General features: G+C 40.4%; 2 protein-coding genes across 3 annotated transcripts in view; one reads left to right on the forward strand and one right to left on the reverse strand.

The window, feature by feature from the left end:
- The window catches only part of r3hdm4 (R3H domain containing 4), a 32,141-nt gene extending 23,477 nt beyond the window's left edge, over positions 1-8,664 (forward strand). Inside the window, exons 6-9 of one of the 2 annotated variants that reach the window (XM_048614036.1) lie at positions 4,543-4,628; positions 5,024-5,079; positions 5,172-5,216; positions 8,532-8,664. In XM_048614036.1, the coding sequence (XP_048469993.1) occupies positions 4,543-4,628; positions 5,024-5,079; positions 5,172-5,216; positions 8,532-8,560 (216 nt within the window). In that variant the 3' untranslated portion in view covers positions 8,561-8,664. Of the gene's footprint in view, positions 1-4,542; positions 4,629-5,023; positions 5,080-5,171; positions 7,772-8,531 lie in introns of those variants that run through there. The other variant, XM_020533966.2, reaches the window with a different exon arrangement.
- LOC109935314 (iron-sulfur cluster assembly 1 homolog, mitochondrial-like) lies at positions 7,322-17,937 on the reverse strand. Its single transcript, XM_020533976.2, has 4 exons — positions 17,831-17,937; positions 11,933-11,986; positions 10,249-10,354; positions 7,322-8,572 (listed from the first exon to the last, which is right to left on the reverse strand). Exons 1-4 carry the CDS (start codon positions 17,909-17,911, stop codon positions 8,424-8,426), a joined length of 390 nt encoding a protein of 129 aa, XP_020389565.1. The 5' UTR covers positions 17,912-17,937; the 3' UTR covers positions 7,322-8,423.
- Between the last annotated feature and the right edge of the window lie 6,765 nt (positions 17,938-24,702).

The raw sequence follows: 24,702 nt of genomic DNA on the forward strand, positions 1-24,702 counted from the left end.
TTTGGTAGGGCTTCTTGATGCCAAACGTATATTTCAACCAAGTCACCTCTGACTCTTCTAAACTCCACTGGAAACAAGATACAAGATACTCTCCAGCTTTCCTCACAAGACAGCCACCCATTTCCAGGTATTAGTCTAGTAAACTATCTCTGAATTGGTTCCAACAGATTTGCATTCTTTCTTAAGTAAAACCATACTATGGTCTCATCAGTATCCCATATAACCTCCCGACTTTTGTGATTAATTCCCCTTGAAATAAACTTTAACTGATTACTTGCTGTGTCTGCACACTAATGTTTTGTGATTCATGTGCAATACCACGACGATTACCCTGCATCCCAGAGCTCTGCAACATCTCACCATTTAGATAATTTGCTTCATTTTTATTCTTCCTGCCAAAATTGACAATTTCACATTTTACTATCATATTCCCTCTGCCTCTTCACAACTAATTTTTGCACCTATCTTTGTGTCTTCAGCAAAAAAGCGACCCTACTTTCGATCCCTTCATCCAAGTCATTTCTATAAATTGTGAAACGTTGAGGTCCCATCATTGCTTCCTCACATTCACCACTTGCTACATTTTAACAACTAGATGTTAACATGTAAGCATGGTCTCTTTCCTGTTAGCTGGACTATCTTTAATCCATACCAATATGTTGTTCCTTACAACATGAGCCTTTATTTTCTGCAATAACATTTGATCTGGCATTTTGTGAAATATTTTCTGGAAATCTAACTACAATACATCCCTTCATCCACAGCACATGCTACTTCTTCAAGGAACTGCAATAAATTAGTTAAACATGATTTCCCTTTCAGAAACCATGTTGACTCTGTCTGATTACTTTGAACTTTTCAAAATATAGCTATAGCTTCCAGAGATACATGGCAGGCGCTGCCCTGCTTTCTGCCTCCCTCCTAATTTGGATAAGTTATGTTTGCTATTTTTCATTATATGGAGAATTTCCCGAATATGGAGAATCTTGGCAAATTAAAATTAAAGCATCAGCTGTCTCATTAGCCATTTTTAAGGCACTAGGGTAGTAACCACAGTTTAATGGCAATGGTGAGTAAGGTTTTTAGAAACAAAAACCAGTGGAATAAAGTCAACAGGCAGATGGAGAGTTTTAATTATTTATGGAGAGATAGCCCAGATTTTAAGATGTGGTCTATATGAATTTCACAAAGTACCACATTAAAGACTCTAACAAAATTGAGGCTGATGGAATAATCTCCAAGATGGCGGCAGACTAGGATTCCAAAACCGGAACTCATCCGCTCTGTCCACTTTTCTTTTTTCCTTTCGTTTTGCGTTTTTTTTTCTTTTTCTTTTTGCATCCTGTCTGCAAGTGGCATCGGCATCGGTGATATCTGGGATCAAAGCCAGCGCAGACTCCCAGCCTCAGCCTGGGCTCAACTCTTGACCGCAGCATGGTCTTGAATTCATGGCTCCAGCATGGTACTTGAACTCCCGACCTCAGCATGGACTTGAATTCCTGGCTTCAGTGTGGACTTGACTCCCAGCACTCCTAGCCTCGAGGTGAAGTCCAGTGTGGTCTTGGTTGGAAGGACTGTTATTCTGAACTCTTATGTCTGTATTTTTCTAATTTATTTCTGGACTTTTTATTATTTTTCTCCTTTTGTTAAGAATTTGTACTTAAGAATCTGTACTTAGGCATTTTGGTACCTAAGTTGGTGCTGTAAATGATGACTTGCAAACTCTTCACTGTACTCATGTGAGTACGTGTGACGATAAAGCTAATTGTTATAGTAGGGTCAGTATCAGATTGGAAGAAAAAATGGATTAAATGCAGAAATAAGGACTAATGGTTAATAGCTATTATACAGCCTGCTGGATGGTACACAGTGGTATTTCCCTATGGTCAGTGCTAAGCACCACTGCTTTTTTGTTACATCCTGTATCTGAATGATGTGGCTTTTGGAATATAGAGTAAAATGTCAACATTTTTCATTGATACCAAACTTGGAGGTGTGGAAGCACAGAGTATTGCTTGCAACAGAACATAGATACGTTTACGGACTGAACAGACAAATGACAGATGAAATTTAACACAGAAAATTGTGAGGTCTTCCTTTTTGGCCAAAAGTATAAGGAGGGCCATGTAAACTTCGGACAGAATCTTATCAGGGTCTGAGCAATGTAGCCTGTGGTGAGATATGTGCCAGAATCAAACAAGTGAAACGAGGCCCTTCTCCACTTTAAGATCATCTCACTGCACGTTTTATGCTTTCCAGAGGCAGTGTGACGACATCCTAGCTAGGCAGCGGTGAGATGCCAATCGACAGACATGACTGCTTGCTAAATGCCTTTTTAACGCCAAAACTTGCCTTATTAATATTCAGACTTCCTTCTTATCAAACTCACCTGACAAATTAGATGTCAGTAAGAGTTGAGAAGGAAACCAAAGACAGCCACTGTGGATTCAGTTTGACACTTGCTCCAAATGAACTCCATATTGGAAATTGGGTACCAACAGCTCAGGTCATACTGTATGGGTAGCAGCCGCACGCACTCCACATCCATGGACGTTAGCGTCCGACATAAGCCAGCCACTAGAATCATAGAATTACAGAATCCTGACAGTGTAGAAGCAGGCCATTTGGCCCATTGAGTCCACACTGACTTCCTGAAGAACTGCCAGCCCAGACCCCCCCGTCTACCCTCCATTTCCCATGGCTAATCCACCTGGCCTGCACATCCCTGGACACTATGGACAATTTAGCATGGCTAGTCCACCTAACCTGCACATCTTTGGACTGTGGAAGGAAACCAGAGCACTCAGAGGAAACCCATGCAGACACAGGGAGATTGTGAAAACTCCAAACAGACATTGTCTGAGGGTGGAATCAAACCCAGGTCCCTGGCACTGTCAGGCAGCAGTGCTAACCACTGAGCCACCATGCCACCCATATCATATCTCCAATTCACTTACACATCTATTCTGCACTTCAGTGCTGCAGCTTGGGCTGCACTGGCAACTACCATTGTGCTGCACCCAGGATGTGGAGTCATAAGGTCATACAGCATAGAAACAGACCCTTCGGTCCCACCAGTCCTTGTCGAACATAATCCCAAACTAAACTAATCCCACTTGCCTACTCCTGGCCCACATCCCTTTCCCACTCAAATATCCATCAAATGTTTTTTATATATTGTAATTGTAACCGCAACCAACACTTCATCAGGAAGTCCATTTCACGGGCAAAGCATCCTCTGTGCAAAAAATCTGCGTCATGTCTTCTTTAAATCTTTCTCCTCTCACCCTAAAAATGTGCCCCCTAGTCTTGAAATTCCCCATCTTAGGGAAAAGACAACTACCATCAACTCTATCTATACCTCTCATCATTTTATAAACCTCTGTCAGGTCACCTTTTGACCTCCAACGCTCCAGTGAAAGAAGTCCCAGCCTATCCAGCCTTTCCCCATATCTCAAATCTTCCATGCCTGGCAACATCCTGGTGAATCTCTGAACCCTTGGCTTGGAAAACTAGTATTTTATTTCGGGATCACATATTGTGATTCTAGCTGATTTTCTCTGAAAAGACTAAATCAATAGCCTTGAGGGTCTAATTTTCAAAAATGCCTGTTAACACTTGAGTAATGGGTAACATTATGTGCTATAGTTATGCATAGAACACACAATAATGTTCCTTGATTCCACACAGCTCTCTGTCCATGGTGGAATATTCAGTCTCTGAATAATATTTTGACAGTTATAGTATGTGTCACATTTGTTCCCACACTGATAGGATGGAAATTCTTTGAGCTGGATATATAGTTTGGTCTTTTTCAGTCCTGATTTTGGAGATGTGAAACAACAGAATAGATCTCTCCTTAATGATGTGAATAGTGTATAAACTGATGAGCTTCATAAATTGATTAGGAAGTATTCTTTCCAAAGATGGTCTATATAGTGGTGCTGATGTGACTCATGTTACGGTATTAATTATCAATGGTAGAAGATGTAGCTTAACACCGACAATATATTCATAAAATTGCCAATGAATATTCTCTTGTGTAATTCACAAACGTAAACTAAAAGTGAACTGAGTATGAGTAGTTGCTTCTCACCCACTACTCTTAGATTATTAAATCTATGTCACTAAATCAATTTAGTTTGGTAATAAATCTATGACTCTGGCAAACTACAGATAGAGAAATTTACACCTGTGCATAGTTATTCTGTAAACTATGATGTTGCACTGCCAATATCAGCTGCGTAAAAACAGGAAATAGTTTATTAGAAGCAGTCAATGGGGGGGAAGGAAAACTCATATTTACACAGTACATCTCCCAACCTTGGCTCCTCAAATTGCTTGATACTTAATTAAAATGCAGAATCGCCATTGCAATGTGGATAATGTGGCAGTCATGTTTTGCATTTTTATCATAGGCCAATGAGATTATAACCAGATAGTTTTTTTTTAAACGATATTGGTTGAAGGACAGATAATGGCCAGGGCACATCCTATTTCCAATCCTGTGATGAGCATTGTTTTGGACATTCCTTCATTCAGGGTACCCTGGAGTTTCTAGAAGAGGAGCTGACTAGATTCTTTGCCATAAAACCACAGTCTGTGTACAAAGCAATGCTGGAAAACAGGTAACATGATTTCTTGAAAGCAATATGTTAAATCTTAAATGAAAAAAAACTTTGCTGCATCCCAAATGCTGAAATATTCACTACTGGCAAGGGTGGGTTGTTGGTTGTTGGGTGGGTGGAGGGAATCAATATGGCTTGAACTGTTGTAAAAAATAATAAAATATTGTATTTTTGCTACCTTATTTTATTTGTTAATGTTTCAATGTCATATTAGAACCACAGCAATAACAAAATTTCATCTGGACAGTAGGTAACCAGGAAAGACCAGTAGTGGCTGAGAATTCAGCTGTGATTTTGTTTGGCAAGAATACTTTGTAGTGTTGGATAAATGTGATTTTTTTGTTTTGATTTTGTACCTATGGATCACTTACCATGCACTTGTACTTCTGTTTCAGCTATGAGAGATTATTGCTTCATGCCCTTTGTCAGTATTTGGACCTTGTCTCTCAAAGTAAGTTTTACATCAGCACTTTGTTAATTTAGCTTTGTACTTGGCATATAATTGAACCTGCTATACCACTTTATTTGTGCAATCTTTTACAGGTTCTGACTGCGATGGAAAACGGCAGACAGAAGTAAGCAACAAAGGTACAGATTTTCTGCCTCCTGTACCTCTGCTTTCTGCCTACCTGGAACAGAAGAGATGATTGTGAAATTATCCCCATCTTATTTTAGTTGGATCTGTAAATATTGTTAAGTGTCTAATCTGCAGCCGAAATACCTTTGTGTAAAATCCTCCTTGCTGCATAGTCACACATAAGGAACTAAAAGCAAGGGCCATGATTTATTGATATAAAATTGTTGGTTTGTTTATCCGCTTAAAACCACAAATACGTTTTTTTGAACATAATGTTCACTTTTGAAGATTCATCAAAAAATATGGTGCATCACTCTTATTTTTCTAACGCTTTCTGGTATATTCAATATTGATGGGAAAGTAAATGTCTTCTGCAGACTGCTTTATGTGACATTGAATGCTGTGGCTTATTTATGAACAATTCTAGTCTGTTTTTCACTACCCAGCCTGTGGGAGCCACCTGGTACTTGGTGGGGTGGGGGGGGGGGTCCACGGATGGAAGAAGCTGAATAATTCCAGAGATATGTCAATTTCAGATTTTTCTCATTTGCCAATTCTTCATCTAAGAGTCTGCAATGAGTAAGTGTTGGTGTGATCAAGCCCCTTACCAAGAGTTCCCCTATGAGTCTATAAGCCTAAACTCGAGCCCTCCTGGGGTGTATAGCGAAGGAACCACACATACATGAAGAGTACTTTATCTCTAATATGGTGGGTTGCTGGAAAATATTTTAACACATTGTAAAGAATGTTTAGTTATGTATCTGTAGGTAACATTAGGTATTGCAGAAAGTAATAACATTTTCTGCATGTGATTTGTATTAGTTTTACTTCAAGAATTAATAGGCAAGAGTCAATACGGATTTTGGTGTGTATATCATTAATAAGGAAGAAAAATGCAATCTTGGATTTAGACCGAAATATATGAGTGTAGTGAGGTGTTACTTACCTGGTAGATTTACACATGGTGTGAATTTAGTCACCAGGATTGACATTTTTTTAAAATAACTTCTTGTTTCATTGAGTATGTGTTTAGTAAACAAATTTTGTCAAAATGATATTCAGCTGATGCACTCAGACCTTAGGTAATTTTCTTTAACATATCTACAGAATTTTATTATTTTCTCAGCATTGTTCTGTCTGCTCAATATAATATTTTCAATTGCAGTGCAGTTGATACCTACTTAAGCTGCTGTGAGTGAATGCTCCCTCATCAGCTTGGTGTGTAAATATGTTATTTGATTTGAGTTAAATAGACCTGAATAGTCCGAGCTTCAGTTTCCTAATTAGTATAGATTTGATAATTGGTAGCTGGGACAGTAGCCAGCAGTTTAAGATTAATGATTTAAATTAGGATGTGACCAAACATCCCACAATGTGCAACAAGATGACTGGACTGATTTCTTTCAGTGGTCAGGTTGTCTTTTCTTTCAAGAGGCTAGCTTGTATGGCCTGCTTACTATTTGCATTATTTTCTAAAAACACCAACAAGGGGTTTTGTCTTTGAAAGACATTCGTGCTGACTGACTCCCAAAAAATAGCCCACATTTGTCCTACAAAATATTGTTCTGTAGTTTGGTTATTTTCATAATTGTTACAATCTGCCATTCCTTTTTAATAAAATTATCACTTTCCATTTGGTTACTAAATGTCACTTTTGCAGTTTTGATTACAAATTACTGTCTTTTTCTGCTAAAATCACCCCCATTTTCAGTTGTAATGCAGAAATAGTGGGAAAAAAAATCAGTTGAGGTTATTATCCGGTATTTACTTTCTTGTGAATCCAATAGACCAATATATTAATAAATTCCAAAAGGCAGACTTTCTCATAAAAAACTTTAAGTACACTGATTAGCTTTGTCTTAAAGGTTTCTGTATAGTATGTAGAAATTGTTAGCAAACAGAAACTTCAGCCTGTTACATCATTCATGTTATCAGTGGAGTATAGGGGAGAGTTAAAGATGAATTCAATTCAAAATCCTTGTCTTTAATATTATTCATTGTCTCAAGCCACATAACAGTATAAAGATAATGATGTTTTATTTTTTCTGTTCCCTTCTTTGCACCCAAGTGGTTTCTAATCCCATTTCTTAAATGTAAAATTTAAAGAATTTGACAATTTTGCTGAATTTATCTTTATTTTCTTTTTATACAAATTATTGATATACCATAAAAATATATTTGTAGAATTTGGCTGAAAATGCTAACATATACAGCAAGTTAGTAAATTTGTTGCACATCCAAGATCATGAGATTACAGAAAGTCCCCATGTTGGGAAGGAGTTCCATTCTTGATTTCATTTGCAAGTTGGAGCGCAATGCAGGACAATATAAAATAGCCATTTGTAAGAACAGGTAATATTAATATTTGCATATACTAGATCTTTAAAATTAGACGGTATGAGATCACGTTCATATGTAGAAGCGTTTGTAAGTTGGGGACATCTGTATTTTTCAGTGTTCCAATTGTTGCATTAACACAAACCCCTGTCTGTTAACAAATGCATAATTGTTTAATTATGGGAACATGTTAAGCAATACATTAATAATAATACATTAATTAAAAATATCTACAAATTACTAATTTGCCAAAGTGCTTTTAAATCTCAATTTATTTGCTGACTTAGGCACTTCTGTAAATGAACAGAAATAAAAAGCCCAAAGTACACAATTGCCTGTGAATTCAGGCAAACTATTACTTACTAGAATGTGTATTTTAGAGTTACCCTTGACCAATTAATCCCCTTCCACCATCTGTAAAAATATTAAGCACTATTCAGTTTTATACACACCACCACCAAAGACTGCACATGATCAAGCAAGGCATCAGCAATGATCATTCTTTATACAAAAAGATGGGATAGCAAAAAAAAAATTGAACTTGTAACTTTTCTCCTCCAAGTGTTCAAATTGAACACCCACAAAAATACAAGATTCCAATCAAACGCTTCATGTACACAAAATAGTAAAGGAGGATGATTATATTCTTGTTTTCTAAAGGGCTAATTTTTGATGCAAACATAGATGAAAATTTGCAACTGAGTTATGGATATCACTATTATAGGTTTAAAGTTCCCTTTGGTAAACTCAGACATGTACTGTTTTACTGTAAGAATTCATATACATTATATTTAAAGGAGTTTGAGAAAAGTACAAAGCTCAACAGTTGAGTCACACCACCTTAATTTTATATACATGATAAATACTTATTTTATGATTAATTACATAGTAAAGCTTTCACCACATCCACATGTTCCCTTAATATTTGGGTTATTGAAAATAAATTCACTGGAGAGTTTTGTTTCAATATAATCCATTTCTGTTCCTAGCAGGGTTAACTGTGCTTTCTGGTCAATGAACACACGCACACCTGAAAAGGAAATAAAGCAATGAATGGACTGAATAACAGTGTGGGATAAAGCGGTTTTAAAAATATTTATTAATTAAATTGTCAGAAGCTTACAGTGGACTGTCTGTCATCTTGAATGCCTCAGTTGAACCTGCATCCATCAAATTTCCAGGCACTGCATTCTTGATAAACTACTCTGTGTGAAAAAGCTTTTTCTAAAGCACCCATGCTTTGTTTACACATCACTTTAAATTAATGTTCTCAGTGCAGGCAATGTTGGTGAGACCGGCTCAAGAATCACGGCAGCAATGGAGATCTGGACATTTCCTTTTCTTTGTTTCTTTAATTTTGACTCTTGTTTTTAATTTTAACTGTTGAATTCTAAGATGGCGCTGGACAGCACTGTACTCCTATACTCAGGTACACATGACAATATAATCTAAACTAATCTAATCTAATCACAGTAAGTATATGCCTGAATCAAGAAGTGTAAGCCATGGTTCATCTCTCATTGTACTCATTGACCTATAGTGTCCCTAATCAAGTAACATTGATCTTAAGTGCTCATACTTACTATGTAATCCTTTCATGGCCTTGATTTTCCCCAATCCATAACCTTTGGTGCTCATCTAATGTTGGCCTGTTGACAATTCCTGGTTTTAATGGCTCTACTTGTGAGGTTCTGCCTCCAGTTAAGTAGACTCTTTAAGTCCTGCATTTCCTCTCAAACTCTTTCTGCATTTCTACTTCTCTTTCTTCTTTAAGACTCTTCTTAAAAGCTCTCTCTTTGACCAAACTTTTGGCCATTTGCTCTAATATCACCTTATATGGATCAATGTTAAATGCTACTTTATAACTCTTAAACAAAGTGGCTTTTATTACTTTAAATACAAATTACTACCTAATCAAATGGTTGTGGATCTGTCTCGCACGAGAAACATGAACAAAACTCCAACCTAGCGTGCCAGTACACTATTGAAAGACTGCAGTGCTGTCAGTGGTGTCATCATTTGAATGAGACATCAAACCAAAGCCAAGGCAGATATAAAATATTCCATGGCATTATTGTGAAGAGCTAGAAAGTTATTGCCAGTATTCTGGTCGATGGTTATGCCTCAATAAATATCACAAAACACAAGATTATTTGGTCATTATCATGTTGCTGTTCGTGGAGGGTTGCTGTGGACCAACTGGTTGCTATGACTACAACACTGATTACACAAAGTGCTTTAAATGGCTATAAAGTGCATTAGGACAACTTGAATAGCACTATGCTAATTCAAGGCTTTTTGTTTATCTTCCTTAGAAAATCAAAGTTCCATATTCCTTGTAAACACCAGGTTTCCTACATGTCAAACACACACCATCATGCTGCTTGGTTCATCCAGCTCTACACCTTGTTATCTCAGATTCTCCAGCATCGGCAGTTCCTACTATCTCTCACCGTCAATCAGTTCTCTTTCACTTTCTGAAGCAAATTCATTGTCATAAAGCAAGCCCAAGCAACAGACCACTTGCCACAAATTGTTAACCTGAAAATTATGAAAAGGTTTGGCTCTAAAGCTAACATACATAAAAGAAAGGAAAAATAAATTCCCAGCAAACTAAGAATGCTTAGTTTAGATTGATTTTTTTTAAAAGTGGGGTAGACTTGACAAGATTTCCTCACGAATTAAGAGACTGCTAACATTCCATACCATCCTGAGTAACTTCTTCATCAAATTTCCCTTTCTCTGTTGCATACTCTATTACATATGAGAGACCACTGCAGCCACGAGTGCGAACTCCAACTTTCAAACCAACCTGAAGAATAAAAGGGAAAACTCCGTAAACAATAAACTGCATTAAAGCAGGATCAGTGCAATTTTAATAAATACACCTGCAGAATAACTCCTGAAATGAAACTAGGGCACTCCCATAACTGTACATATAAATCAATAGTAAATAAATGTCCTTAGAAACCCCAATAATATAATCCATCTTTTCTCTAGGATCATAGGAAAAATATAAATATGTTTAAATTATATAAATTATTAAGAGTATGCTTGTCCTCTAGAAAATGAGAATGTGGAATTAATGGTAAGTAATAAGAAAATGGCAGAATTTTGTTTTTGCTCAACTCTTCACTATGGAAGATACAATAACCATTCCAGTAATAGCTTTAAATTAGTAGGTGAAATGAGGAGAGGAACTTGGTAAAATTTCAATCACGAGGGAAGCGGTACCATGCAATTTTTTTTTTATTATCCAGGGATCATGGGCCAGCATTCGTTACCCATCCCTGGTTGCCCTTGAGAAAACAGTGATGAGCTGCCTTCTTGAAATGTTGCAGGCCATTTGGTGTAGTTACACGCAGAATTCCAGTAGGGATAATGTTTCAGGTATTAAGCCAGCAACTGATGGAGCTGCAGGCTGATAAGCCTCTGGGTACTGACCGACTGCACTCTAGAGTTGGTGAGAAGGTGGCTAATGGGGCAGAGAATGTGTTTGTGTTAATTTCCCAGAATCTTGCAGGCTATGCAGTCCATTGAGCCTGCTTCACCACTGAATATGATCATGGCTGATCGACACTTCAATGCCTTTTAATCATACTATCCCCATAACCATTCACTCCGTTTATAATAAAAAATGTATCAACGTCCACATTAAATATACTCAAAAGACTGAGCTTCCATGGTCCTCAGGGTTAGAGAATTCCAAAGATTCACCACCCCTATGTCTCCTTATCTCAGTCCTAAATTGAATTCCTTTTAGTTTTAAATTGTGCCTGCTGGCTCTTCTGTGGAAAGTGTTACAATCAAACATTAGAGAGGTATAACTGGCACTTAGAAAAACTCAAGGTAATCAGGAGGAGTCAGCGTGGTTTTGTAAAAGGGAAATTGTTTAACCAATTTACTGGAGTTCTGTGCTGTGGATAGGGGAATCTGTTCATGTGGAGTATTTGGATATCCAGAAGGCAGTTGACACAGTGCAGCAAGAAAGGTTATTGCACAAAGCAGAAACACATTGCAAAGGAAGAACAAGGAATAGGAGAAAGATATCAGAATTGGAGGAGTCCTGCACACACCCTGCACCACTAAAGCCCAACATGTGCAGTGATGCATTTGTATGTGACATCACACACGAAGCATGTGTGATGATGTCAGTGCTTGGAAGCATGCATTTCCAAATGACACATGAATGCATAATGACCACAGCTGTCAGTAAACACTGCCTTAATTCTATTGCCGAACCAAAATCTATTCACCCCGTCTATTATTCAATGACCATATGTCCTCCACATTCTGAGGCAGTATTCCAAAAGTGCACAATCTTCAGAGATGGAAAAAGAACTCTCAGCTACATAAACTGTTAATCTTAAACAAGTCCAATTTCACATACACATTCTGGTCTCTGTAGCAGAAGAGTCTTAATTCTGTTGACAGCAGATGAAGTCTGAAAATGAAAAGCATAAATACAAAATTAAAAATGTAAGTTGTTACAGATAGGAGAAAGGAGGTTTGCGGCGGTCAGATTAGTTGACTGTGGCAATATCACTGAAGTAGATGCTATAGTTCAGAAGAGAGTTTAAACCAATATTCCCTTTCTGTCCCAGAGGATTGTTAATGATCCCACAATATTACCCCTCTCTCAACTAACATCAACCTCAACTTAATTGGTCATTTATTTTCTGTTTGGGTGATAACTCCAGAAAATTGACTACTGTAGCTTTGTAACAACTACAATCACAGCAACAATGACCATATTGCAAAAATGATCCTTTGCATGAACTTTTCCTATTCGTGTACCTGTCCAATGTCTTTTAAATGTTGTAACTGTCCCTGCCTCTACCACTTCCTCTGGCAGTTCATTTCCAGTTATGCACCACAGTGTGTGAGAAACAGTTGCCCCTCAGGTCCTTTTGAATCTTTTCCCTCTCACCTTAAAGCTATGTCCTCTAGTTTTGAATGCCCCTATCCCAGAGAAAAGCTATTCACCTTATCTATGCCTCACTATTTTATAAACCTCTATAAAGAGGACCCTTAACCTCCTATGCTCCGGGGGAAAAAAAAGTCTCAGCCTATTCAGCCTCTCCTTATAACTCAAACCCTCTAGTACCTTGTAAATCTTTTCTGCACCCTTTTCAATTTAATAACATCCTTCCTATACCAGGGCGACAAACTGTACGCAGTGCTCCAAAAGTGGCCTCACCAATGTCTTGTAAAGCCCTAACATGATGTCCAAGCTCCTATTATACTCAACACTCTGACCAATGAAGGCAAGCATGCCAAACACCTTTTTCACCATCCTGTCTACCGGTGATGCCACTTTCAAAGAACTATGTACCTAAACCCCTAGGTTTGTCTGTTCAACAACATTCCCCAGGGACCTACCATTAACTGTGTAAGTCCTGCCCTAGTTTGTCTTACCAAAATGCAACACCTTGCATTTATCTACATTAAACTTCATCTCCTTCTCCTTGGCCCATTGGCCCAGCTGATCAAGATCCCATTGTACTCTTAGATAATCTTCTTCACTGTCCACTATAGCACCAATTTTGGTGTCATCCGCAACCATACTTACTATATCCTCATCCAAATCATTTATATAAATGACAAACAATTGTGGACCCAGCACCGATCCTTGCGGAACATTGTTGGTCACAGGCCTCCAATCCGAGAAACAACCCTCGACTACCATCCTCTGTCTCCTACTGTCAAGCCAATCTTGTATCCAATTAGTTAGCTCTCCCTGGATCCCATGGATCTAACTTTACTAGCCAGTCTACCATGTGGAACCTTGTTAAAGCCCTTGCTAAACTTCATGCAGACAATGTCTACCACACTGCCCTCATCTATCCTCTTGGTCATGTCCTCAAAAAACTCAATCAAGTTTGAGAGAGACAATTTCAATGCACAAAGACTATCTGTAATCACATTTGGAGAGGCAAGGACTAGTGAGTCAGAAGTTTTATGATCATAAGGTATTATCAAAGAATTTCAACACTATCAACACCACCATCCCCCCACTCTGAACCAGTGTCATAGTGTCACAGCAATAGGCTGGCAATTCAGAAATAAGACATGGAGAAATTTCTTGACTCAGCTGTGAATATTTATAAGTATCCATCTCATAGCCTTGTGGATGCTCAATTAATGAGTATACTCAAGAAAGAGATTGATGGATTTTTTTTGTCACTGAGAACCCCAAATGAAATAGTGCAGGAAAACAGTGCTAATGTGATGTTCAGCCATGATTTTAATGAATGGCAGAACAGTTTTGATGAGCTGTAATGTATTAATTCCATTTCTTATGTTTTCATGTGGAGTCACTGTTGGGAAGTTGTCAAAATTGGAAACTGTTATAGATCAGCTACTTTTGGATATGTGATCTTGTCGTTTATGATTGTTACAACAGGGTCATGGTATACAGACAGGAGTACAGCAGAAAAATAAGGGAGATCCTGGATTCAAGTAGGACTCAAATGCAGTCTTGAATCCTTGACTACAGGTTGGAGCAGGGTCTAACAATTCCTGAGAAGGGAACATAAGTGAATGGGCTTCATCAAAATCATCTGAACCAAAGCAAAATCATTAAGATAAATGTAGATGCAATATTTTCTGATGTAAAATGCTTGAAATCCTCAGTTCAAAAACATTTCATAGGACCATCTTGATGTCATGTTCACATTACTGTCTTAGGTCATAGAGTCATAGCGTAATACAGCATGAAAACAGGCCCTTTGGCCCAAACTGGTCCATGCTGACCATGGTGCCCACTCAGCTAGTTCTAATTGCCTGCATTTGGTCCATATCCCTCTAAACCCATCTCATCCATGTACCTATCCAAATGTTGCTTAAATGTTGCAATTGTACCTGCCTCAACCACTTTCTCCAGCAGCTCATTCCATCTACGCACCACTCTCTGCATGAACATAGAACATAGAGCATTACAGCGCAGTACAGGCCCTTTGGCCCTCGATGTTGCGCCGACCTGTGAAACCAATCTGAAGCCCATCTAACCTAAACTATTCCATTATCATCCATATGTTTATCCAATGACCATTTAAATGCCCTTAAAGTTGGCGAGTCTACTACTGTTGCAGGCAGGGCATTCCACGCCCTTACTACTCTCTGAGTAAAGAACCTACCTCTGACATCTGTCCTGTATCCATCACCCCTCAATTTAAAGCTATGTCCCCTCATGCTAGCCATCACCATCCGAGGAAAAAGGCTCCCACTGTCCACCCTATCTAATCCTCTGATCATCTTGTATGTCTCTATTAAGTCACCTCTTAACCTTCTTCTCTCTAACGAAAACAGCCTCTCAAGTTCCTCAGCCTTTCCTCATAAGACCTTCCCTCCATACCAGGCAACATCCTGGTAAATCTCCTCTGCACCCTTTCCAATGCTTCCACATCCTTCCTATAATGCGGTGACCAGAACTGTACGCAATACTCCAAGTGCGGCCGCACCAGAGTTTTGTACAGCTGCAACATGACCTCACGGCTCCGAAACTCAATCCCTCTACCAATAAAACCTAACATACCGTACGCCTTCTTAACAATGCTATCAACCTGGGTGGCAACTTTCAGTGATCTATGCACATGGACACCGAGATCTCTGTGCTCATCCACACTACCAAGAATCTTACCATTAGCCCAGTACTCTGTATTCCTGTTACTCCTTCCAAAGTGAATCACCTCACACTTTTCCGCATTAAACTCCATTTGCCACCTCTCAGCCCAGCTCTGCAGCTTATCTATGTCCCTCTGTAACCTGCAACATCCTTCCGCACTATCCACAACTCCACCGACTTTGGTGTCATCCGCAAATTTACTAACCCATCTTTCTACGCCCTCATCCAGGTCATTTATAAAAATGACAAACAGCAGTGGCCCCAAAACAGATCCTTGAGGTACACCACTAGTAACTGAACTCCAGGATTAACATTTCCCATCAACCACCACCCTCTGTCTTCTTACAGCTAGCCAATTTCTGATCCAAACCGCTAAATCACCTTCAATCCCATGCCTCCGTATTTTCTGCAATAGCCTACCATGGGGAACTTTATCAACCGCTTTACTGAAATCGATATACACCACATCAACCGCTTTACCCTCATCCACCTGTTTGGTCACCTTCTCAAAGAACTCAATAAGGTTTGTGAGGCACGACCTACCCTTCACAAAACAAAAGAAGTTTCAAAACAAAAGGCCCCTCAGGTCCTTCTTAAATCTATCCCCTCTCACCTTAAACCTATGCCCTCTAGTTTTCAGTTTCTCATCCCTGGGAAAAAGACTATATGCATTTATCCGAACTATGCCACTCATGATTTTATACACCTCAAAAAGGTCACCCCTTATTCTCCTACATTCCAAGGAATAGAGTCTTATTCTGGCCAACCTCTCCCAATAACTCAGGCCGACTGGTCCTGGCAACATCCTCGCAAATCTTCTTTGCACACCTCCCAGCTTAACTATGTCTTTCCTATAAAAGGGTGACCAAAACTGTACACAATACTCCAAGCGCAGCCTCACCAACAACTTATACAACTGTAATATAACATCCCAACTCCTATACTCAATGCCTCGACCAATGAAGGCCACCATCCAAATGCCTTCTTCGCTACCCTGTCCACCTGTGACACTGCTTTCAACGACCTATGTACTTGTTTCACAACACTCCTCAGAACCTTACCACTTACTGTATAAGTCCTCCCTTGGTTTGACTTTCCAAAATATAACGCCTCACACTTATCTGTATTGAATTGTATTTGCCAATCCTCAGCCCACTTCCCTGGCTGATCAAGATCCCTCTGCAATTTTTGGTGACCTTCTTCAGTATCAATGATACCTTCTAATTTTGTATCATCTGTAAACTTAATAATCATGCCTTGTACATTCACATCCAGATCATTTACGTAAATAACAAATAACAAAGGTCCCAGCCCCAACCCCTGTGGCACACCACTAGTCACAGGCCTCCAGTCCGAGAAACAACTTCCAAACATCACCCTCCATTTCCTACCATCAAGCCAACTTTGAATTCAATTAGCTCACCTTCTCTGGATCCCATGCGACTGAACTTTCATGACTAGCCTGCCATGCGGGGCCTTGTCAAAGGCCTTACTAAAGTCCATATAGACAACATCCACTGCCCTACTCTCATCTATCCTCTTGGTTACCTCTTCAAAAAACTCTAAAAGATTTGTCAGACATGACTTCCTGCGCACAAGTCCATGCTGACTATCCCTATTCAGACCTGGAAAGAGATGCAGTGGATTTTGTTGAGGTTCGTCCCAAGCATCTCCATGATGCACGACTCTGTGATCTACGGGCTGTTTGCCTGGACAGAAACATCAACTGCACCTGGAAAAGCATCAACTTGGTGAAAGACGCTCTTTGGTCTGCCTGAAATTTGTTGGTCTTCCAATGCAAACAGGTGACCTCGAATGAACGTTGAGGACTGGCACATTCCAAAATCCAGGTCTACGTACTGAGGAATGCACCAAAGCTTGGTGCAGCAGAGAATGACTACTGTCTAAGGACTTTCTGTCAAAGTTTAATACGGGCCTGTTCAGTTATCAGGCCCTGTCATTGCCTCTATGTATGTGAATACCCTGCTGCATGTGTAGGAAACGTCTTTGCTTATTACAACTGCAGAGAATGTCAAATTCCAATGTTTGTTTTTCTTGATATGCAAAGACTGTACAGAACTGCTTTTGTACCTGTGAATGTAGATAAAGATTTTTTTAAAAAATGAATAAAGTATATTTTTGCAATTTAAAAAAGTACTGTTTTCTCACTCCACAGTCGTTGCCTGGTCTGCTGGACTTCTCCATTTCTGATTTCAGATAGTCAGCATCCACAGTACTTCAGATCTCTCAAATTGAATCTATCTCTACTGTATTCTCAGCGAGTCAATTCCAGATCCTAACCACTCACTGTATAATGGTTTCTCCTCATCTCGCTGTGGCTTTTCTTACCAGTCACTTTAAAAACGAAGTCCTCTGATTTTGTGTGGATCGCTTTGCCAATGGCAACAGTTTCATACCATGGAGCCTGTCCAGACTTCTCCACGATCTTGAAGAGCGCTCCTCGTAACCTCCTTCTCCAAGGTAAACAGCCCAACTTCTACAATCTATCCACATAACTACCAGGTATATTTGACCGCCCGAGACCAAAGTTTAGGTTCCGGGAACAATGTGAACTTTCAGAGATCAGCCTCGATTCCTGACCACAGCTTCCGTGCCTAGGAGTAAACCCCACTCCCACTCCCACTCCCACTCCCTCCTTACCAGCAGGAGGGCCGCTCTAGCCGGTACCCTCAGCCTCCGATCTCTCGCCGCTCGGACACTCGCCCTCACTGCCGCCGCCATCTTGTCCCCTGAGTCACCTTCAACAACGCGGCCTCTCACTGGATTGCTCCAGACAAATCACAGCGCGTCCTACTGTGTTATGCCAACGAAATGGCGGAGGAGGGCGTCCATAGCAACGGTTAGAGGGCTGCGGCTTCGCCTTCTATTCCTCCTCATCGTAAGCGAGACGGTTGTCTTTTTCTTCCTGCCAGATTTGTTTACGGGGGCTCCGTTGCTACTGACATGCTTTAAACCCATGCTTTACCTGCAGCTACTAGACGGTTTTTGATAGCACATCTGCACCATTAACTCGGAAAATTGTGGTTAGAAAGTAAAGAGAATGGAGGATAAAGATTGTTCCCGAGATAAGAGGCAAAGTTAGACTGAAAGAGTAATCAAAACCGCTTGGTAAATTTAGTTTCAGGGTGCGTCTAGACATTCTCAAAATGTAGATCAATAATTTTGTATCTGGCAATGTAATAATACGATTTCTATTACGTTTTCATCAATGGTGAGCAAATCTACGGAATTTATGATTTTCTCATCCCTGCATCAATCCATCTCCTCCCTCCTCTCACCTAGCCATACTTTTTAATCTTTACAACACATAAAAATTGATTTTGAATTTTTTCAAGTTTATTAAAACTTTAACTCTTCAAGCTTGTGCTAATTTTGAAAGATGTGCTCTTAGTCTCTCGAGTGGTTACTAAGTATCTTGTATAGTACAAATTTATTCAATCTCTAATTTAGAATCGGACCAAAGTGGTGCTTACATCCAAAACAACTAGAGCCTGCATCAAACTCAAGTCTCATTTTAATCTTATAATGATTGAGTAAACCTGAGTATATGTGCAATAATACCTAGCAGATATCATAGAATCCTTACAGCATGGAAACAGACCCTTTGGCCCAACAAGTCCACACTGACCCTCAGACATCCCATCCAGACCCATTCCCCTACAACCCACCTAATCTACACACCCCTAAATGCTACCGCCAATTTAGCATGGCCAATTCACCTAGCTTGCACATCTTTGGACAGTGGGAGGAAACCAAAGCACCAGAGGAAACCTGTGCAGACACAGGGAGAATGTGCAAACTCCACACAGACAGTCACCCAAGCGTGGAATTGAACGTGTGTTCCTGGTGCTGTGAGGCAGCGGTGCTAACCGTTGAGCCACTGTGCCACCCCTTTTGATAAAGAGTCACCAACTCAAGACGCTAACTCTGTTTTCAACTATTCCCACAGATGCTGCCAGACCTGCTGTGTTTCTCCAGAAATTTTTGTTTTTGTTTCAGAAAACAACTCGTGCATGTTAAGAGTTATTTTGTGGTGGGGATCTTGATAGTGTATTGGTTCAAGTAGTGTTTCTACTTTTCATAAATGATATTGGTTTGACATCACAACACTATCCTGCGTTTGTTGTAGAAAGTTAAACTCAAACATATCATTGGTCAAAGATAGGACTGCGGTCCCAAATCTCCAACTATAGCCTCATCGTTAATAATTTTTGGCTAGGATTGCTGAATGTATTCTCTCGTGGCTGCGGCTATCAGAATGACGTTTTTTTTTCCATTCATTTGTGGGACGTGGGCGTCGCTGGCTGGCCAGCATTTCTTGCCCATCCCTAGTTGTCCTTGAGAAGGTGGTGGTGAGCTGCCTTCTTGAACCACTGCAGTCCCCTTGCTGTGGGTTGACCCACATTGCTATTAGGGAGGGAATTCCAGGATTTTGACCCAACGACAATGAAGGAACGGCGACCTATTTCCAAGTCAGGGTGGTGAGTGGCTTGGAGGGAAACTTGAAGGTGGTGTTGTTTCCATATGTCTGATGCCCTTGTCCTTCTCGATGGAAGTGGTCGTGGGTTTGGAAGGTGCTGTCTGAGGATCTTTGGTGAATTTCTGCAGTGCATCTTGTAGATAGTACACACTGCTGCTACTGAGCATCAGTGGTGGAGGGAGTGAATGCTTGTGGATGTAGTGCCAATCAAGCGGGCTGCTTTGTCTTGGATGGTATCAAGGTTCTTGAGTGTTGTTGGGGCTGCACTCATCCAAGCATGTGGGGAGTATTCCATCATGCTCCTGACTTGTGCCTAGTAGATGGCGGACAGGCTTTGAGGAGCCAGGATGTGAGTTAGTTGCCGCAGTATAAGCACTTCGCTGTAATTTTACTATAGTCATAAAGAAGTCCTTATTCAGGCCATTCTCAAGGAGCACTGCAAATGCTGACGCAAGATTGCCTGACAAGATTCTAATGGGAACAGAAAATAGTGCAGAGACATAAAGATAGAAAATATATATAAAAATATCTTTGAGTGTGCATCCAATGATGTGCTCATAAATGCTGTCTTTCCCGGAGGTATCAACAGTCAGTGAACCAGAGTAGGAATATTGGCACAAGTCTGCCCTGTCTGAGGTCAACTAACAACAGTGTTCAAGGTTTGATCCTGGGTCATGGTCCACATGGCTAGAAGTTTTAACCTATTAAGCATTAGGGAAGATGATTAATGTATCATTGTCAGGAAAAGTAGTGTGTGTATTTTGAAACCTGCAGTCTACTGTGGAGATTTGAAGGATGTTTGGGCTGGAAAATGTGAATACTTTGACCAGTCAATCTTCCTTACATTGACCTCTGTTAGCAAAACATTGTTGAATTAATTCAGAGCAGAGAATTGTGAGTATATATTTTGAATAGGTAGTTTTAATATTTATAATTATATGGAAAACTGGCAATATCTGCCAGCTACTCACATCATGGGATTCCTTGATAGCTCATTGGTAGGATGTTGTCGGTGTTGGAGCATTTTAGAGGGGCTGGATAAGGTCCAATTGTTTTCTTTAGAGCAGAGAAGTTTGAGGGAGGATCTGATTGAAGTGTATAAGACTATGAGGGGCATGGACAGGTGGATAAGAAGCAGTTGTTCCTTTTAGTTGAAGAGTCAATAAAAGTGGGATATAGTTTTAAGGCGAAGGGCAGGAGGTTTAGAGGATTTGAGGGAAATAAAAAACATCCGGAAGCGGGGTGGGAATCTGGACTGCACTGCTTGGAAAGGCAGTAGAGGCAGGTAACCTTACATCTTTAAAAAGTACATGGATGAGCACTTGAAATAGCTGTGGGCCAATTGCTGAAAATTAAGATTAATGTAGATAGGTCAGCTCAGACTCAATAGGCAAAGGGCCCCTTCTCTGCTTTATGAGTCTATGAAAATTTGCTGAATTGATGAAAATCTAGTGGAAATGTAAACTAAATCATGCGGAAGTATACAAGTTAAGTAATCTGCATTGAGTTGAGGAAGAAGAAATTATTCAAGGTTCTTACAATTGTCATATCTTGCAACTTTAAACAGAGTTTATGAAGTATGGATGGGGATGAATTTCCGACTGGCTTCTTTCATCTCCCACCATATCCTCGGTGGAATTTCAGCCAGAACTCCATTTAGTTTTAGAATTTCAATAATTCAAGAACAATATTTTAACAAATGCAGTATTTTTTTCTTCTTGTACAGCATATAGTAGTCACAAGGTTTCTGAAGCCAGGAAAATTACAGCTTTGGTTCTTAGCTGTTGTAAAGTGATAGGCTAATATTAAGATTGAATTTGCCACAGAGTTATACATCATTAGGTTTTGTAATAATTTTTCTCCATTACAGTCAATCATCATAGATTTGCAGATTTTTTAAATACAGAATTGTTAGGACCATGTAAGCATCCACAGTGATTTTGATTTCTAAACTAGCCCAGGCAAAGTAATAATTTATAAGCATAAGAGATGGAAAGAAGTTGAGTGATAAGGAATTTCTACTTTCTACTAATCCCAGTTTCTGGTTAATAGCACACAAGTATTATTAAAATAAGAAAAAAGCAACTTAAAATTGTATATAAGAAACGGAATAGCAGCTTGGCTAAGCAGAATGCCTATCCTGTGGCACGTAGGGAGCAGTGGAAGCTTCTTATAACCTGGATAAGCACATGTGCATGAAGTGTCATCAGCTGCACAATTTCGAGTTCTAGATTTTAGAGCTTGAACGGCAGCTACAGTCACTGATGTGCCTCTGTGAGGCAGCGAACTTTTTGGACAACACATTCAGAGAGGGAATAGATGACTCCAGTCTGTCCAAGAGAAACAGGCAAGTAAAGCAGGAGTCAGAGGTCCCATTCACCAATTGGTTTTCCATTCTGGATATTGATGAGAGGATGAATCCTTGGAGGAGTGCAAGAGCCACACCCTTGGCACCACAGTTGACCCAGATGTACAGGAGGGAATGAGGAAGAGAAAACACTATTGATGAGGGATTCTTTAGTTAGAGGAACAGATAAACCTTTCTGCAGCAATCAATGTGACTCCAGGATGGTGCATTGTCTCCTTAGTGCTAGGGTCAAGATTGTCACAGAATGGCTGTTGGACATTCTGCTGGGGGAGGGTGAATAGTCAGAGGTTGTGAACCACATTGGCACTAATGAGACAGATTGGAAGGAGGATGCAGTGCTGCAATTGTAATTTAGGAAGCTATGCATAAAATTAGCAAGTAGGACCTCTAAAGTTACAATTTCCAGATGACACTCAGTGCCATGTAAAAGTGAATACAGAAATAAGAAGCTAAGAAAGATGAACATGTGGCTGAAAAGATGATGCAGGAGGGAAGGTTTTAGATTTCTGGGACTGGCTCTGGGGGAGATGGTACCTTTACAAGACAGATGGGTTGCATTTGAACAGAGCCAAGATGACCATACAGAACTTCAAAAGGACAGTGACAAGTTGGTGGATTGGGTAGATAGGTGGCAGATGAGGTTCAATGTGGAGCAGTGCGAGGTGATACACTTTGGTACAACGAAAAGGAGAGACAATATGAAATAATGGGTATATTCTAAAGGGTGTGCAGGAACAGACAGAACTCGGTGCATACGTACATAGGGTGTTAAAGGTGGCAGGACAGTTGGAGCAGCCGAATGATAAAGCATACAGTATTCTTGGCTTAATTAATAGGTTCATAGAGTACAAGACCAAGGAGGCTATGATTAACATATATAAGACACTGGTTAGACCTCAGGTGGGTACAGTATACAGTCTGGGCACCAGACTTTATAGGAAGGAATGCGAATGTATTGGAGAAAGATTCCAGGAATGAGAAACATCAGTTACGAGGACTGATTACAGAAGCTGGGGCTATTTATCTTGCAGTGGAGGAAGTGGAGGGGAAACTTGACTGAAGTCTTCAAAATCATGACAGTGGACAGTATAGATAGGGAGAAACTGTTCTCACTTGTAAGAGGATCAAGATGCAGAAGGCACAGTTGTAAAATGTTTTGTAAAAGAAGCAAATGTGAACAAGAAAAAGGTTGCCGAGCAAGTGTACAACCTCATCCACAACCCAAGCTACAAATCTTCTCAAAAACTTAGAACTCAACTCTTCCTATCTTGACTCGGTCTTTTCTCCCCTGGTCCAGTCCCTGCCCACTTATATCCGCGATTCCATTGACGCTTTACACCAGTTTCGGAATTTCCAGTTTGCAGGTTCCAGCCACCTCCACTTTATCATGGACGTGCAATCCCTTTACACATCCAACCCCCACCAGGATGGTCTCAGGGCAGTCCACTTCTTCCTGAACCATCCCCACCCACCACCACTCTCCTCAGTTTGACCAAGCTCATCCTCAGCCTGGACAACTTCTCTTTTAACTCCTCTCATTTTTTTCAGGTCAGAGGGGTGGCCATGTGTACCCTTATAGGCCCCAGTTATGCCTGTCTCTTCGTGGGGTACATGGAACATTCCTTGTTCCAATCCTATTATGGACCCCACCCACACCTCTTTCTCTGATATATTGACAATGCCATCTGTGCTGCTTCCCTCTCTTGTCTGGAATTGGAAAAGTTAATTGATATCGATTCCAATTTCCTCCCTGCCCTCATTTTCATTTGGTCTATCTCTGGCTTGTCCCTTCTCTTCCTCAACATCTCTGTTTCCATATCTGGGGATAGTTGGCCACTAATATCCACTATAAACCCACCAACTCCCACAGCTACCTGGATTATACATCCTCGCACTCTGCTTCCTGTAAAGATTCCATTCTCCCAGTTCCTCTGTCTCCTTTGCATATATTCTGGTGAGGCCAACTTCAACAAGGGAGTCTCTAAAATATCCACCTTCTTCCTCAACCAAGGATTCTCCAGTTTTTGATAGGGCCCTCAACCAGGTCCGATCCATCTCCTGCATTTCCGCCCTCACCCCTTCTCCTCTGTCCAGCAACAGTTAGGGTTCCCCTTGTCCTAACCTACCATCCCACCAGCATCCACATCCAGAAGATCATCAGCTGTCATTTCCGCCACCTCCAGCGAGATGCCACCACCAGACATATATTCCCCTTCCCTCCCTTGTCTGCCTTCCACAGCGATTGTTCCCTCTGGGACACCCTGGTCCAATCTTCCTTCACAACACCCAACAACCCCCACAACCCCATGGCACCTTCCCCTGTAACTGCCGAAGGTGTAATACCTGTCTATTTACCTCCTCCCTCCTCAACATCCAAGGGCCAAAACATACCTTCCAGATGAAGCAGCACTTTACCTGCACTTCACACAATCTAGTCTACTGCATTCGTTGCGCACAATGTGGTCTCCTCTACATTGCAGAAACGAAGTGTAGACTGGGTGACAGCTTTGCAGAACATCTATGTTCTGCCTGCAAAAAAGACCCTGAGCTTCCAGTTGCCTGTCACTTTAACACACCACCCTGTTCCCTGGTCAACATCTTTATCTCAGGCTTGCTGTAGTGTTTGAGCGAAGCTCAGCGCAAGCTGGAGGAAAAACAGAGACA

Source organism: Rhincodon typus, chromosome 29, assembly GCF_021869965.1.
Source record: "Rhincodon typus isolate 14 chromosome 29, sRhiTyp1.1, whole genome shotgun sequence".
NCBI lineage: Eukaryota > Metazoa > Chordata > Chondrichthyes > Orectolobiformes > Rhincodontidae > Rhincodon > Rhincodon typus.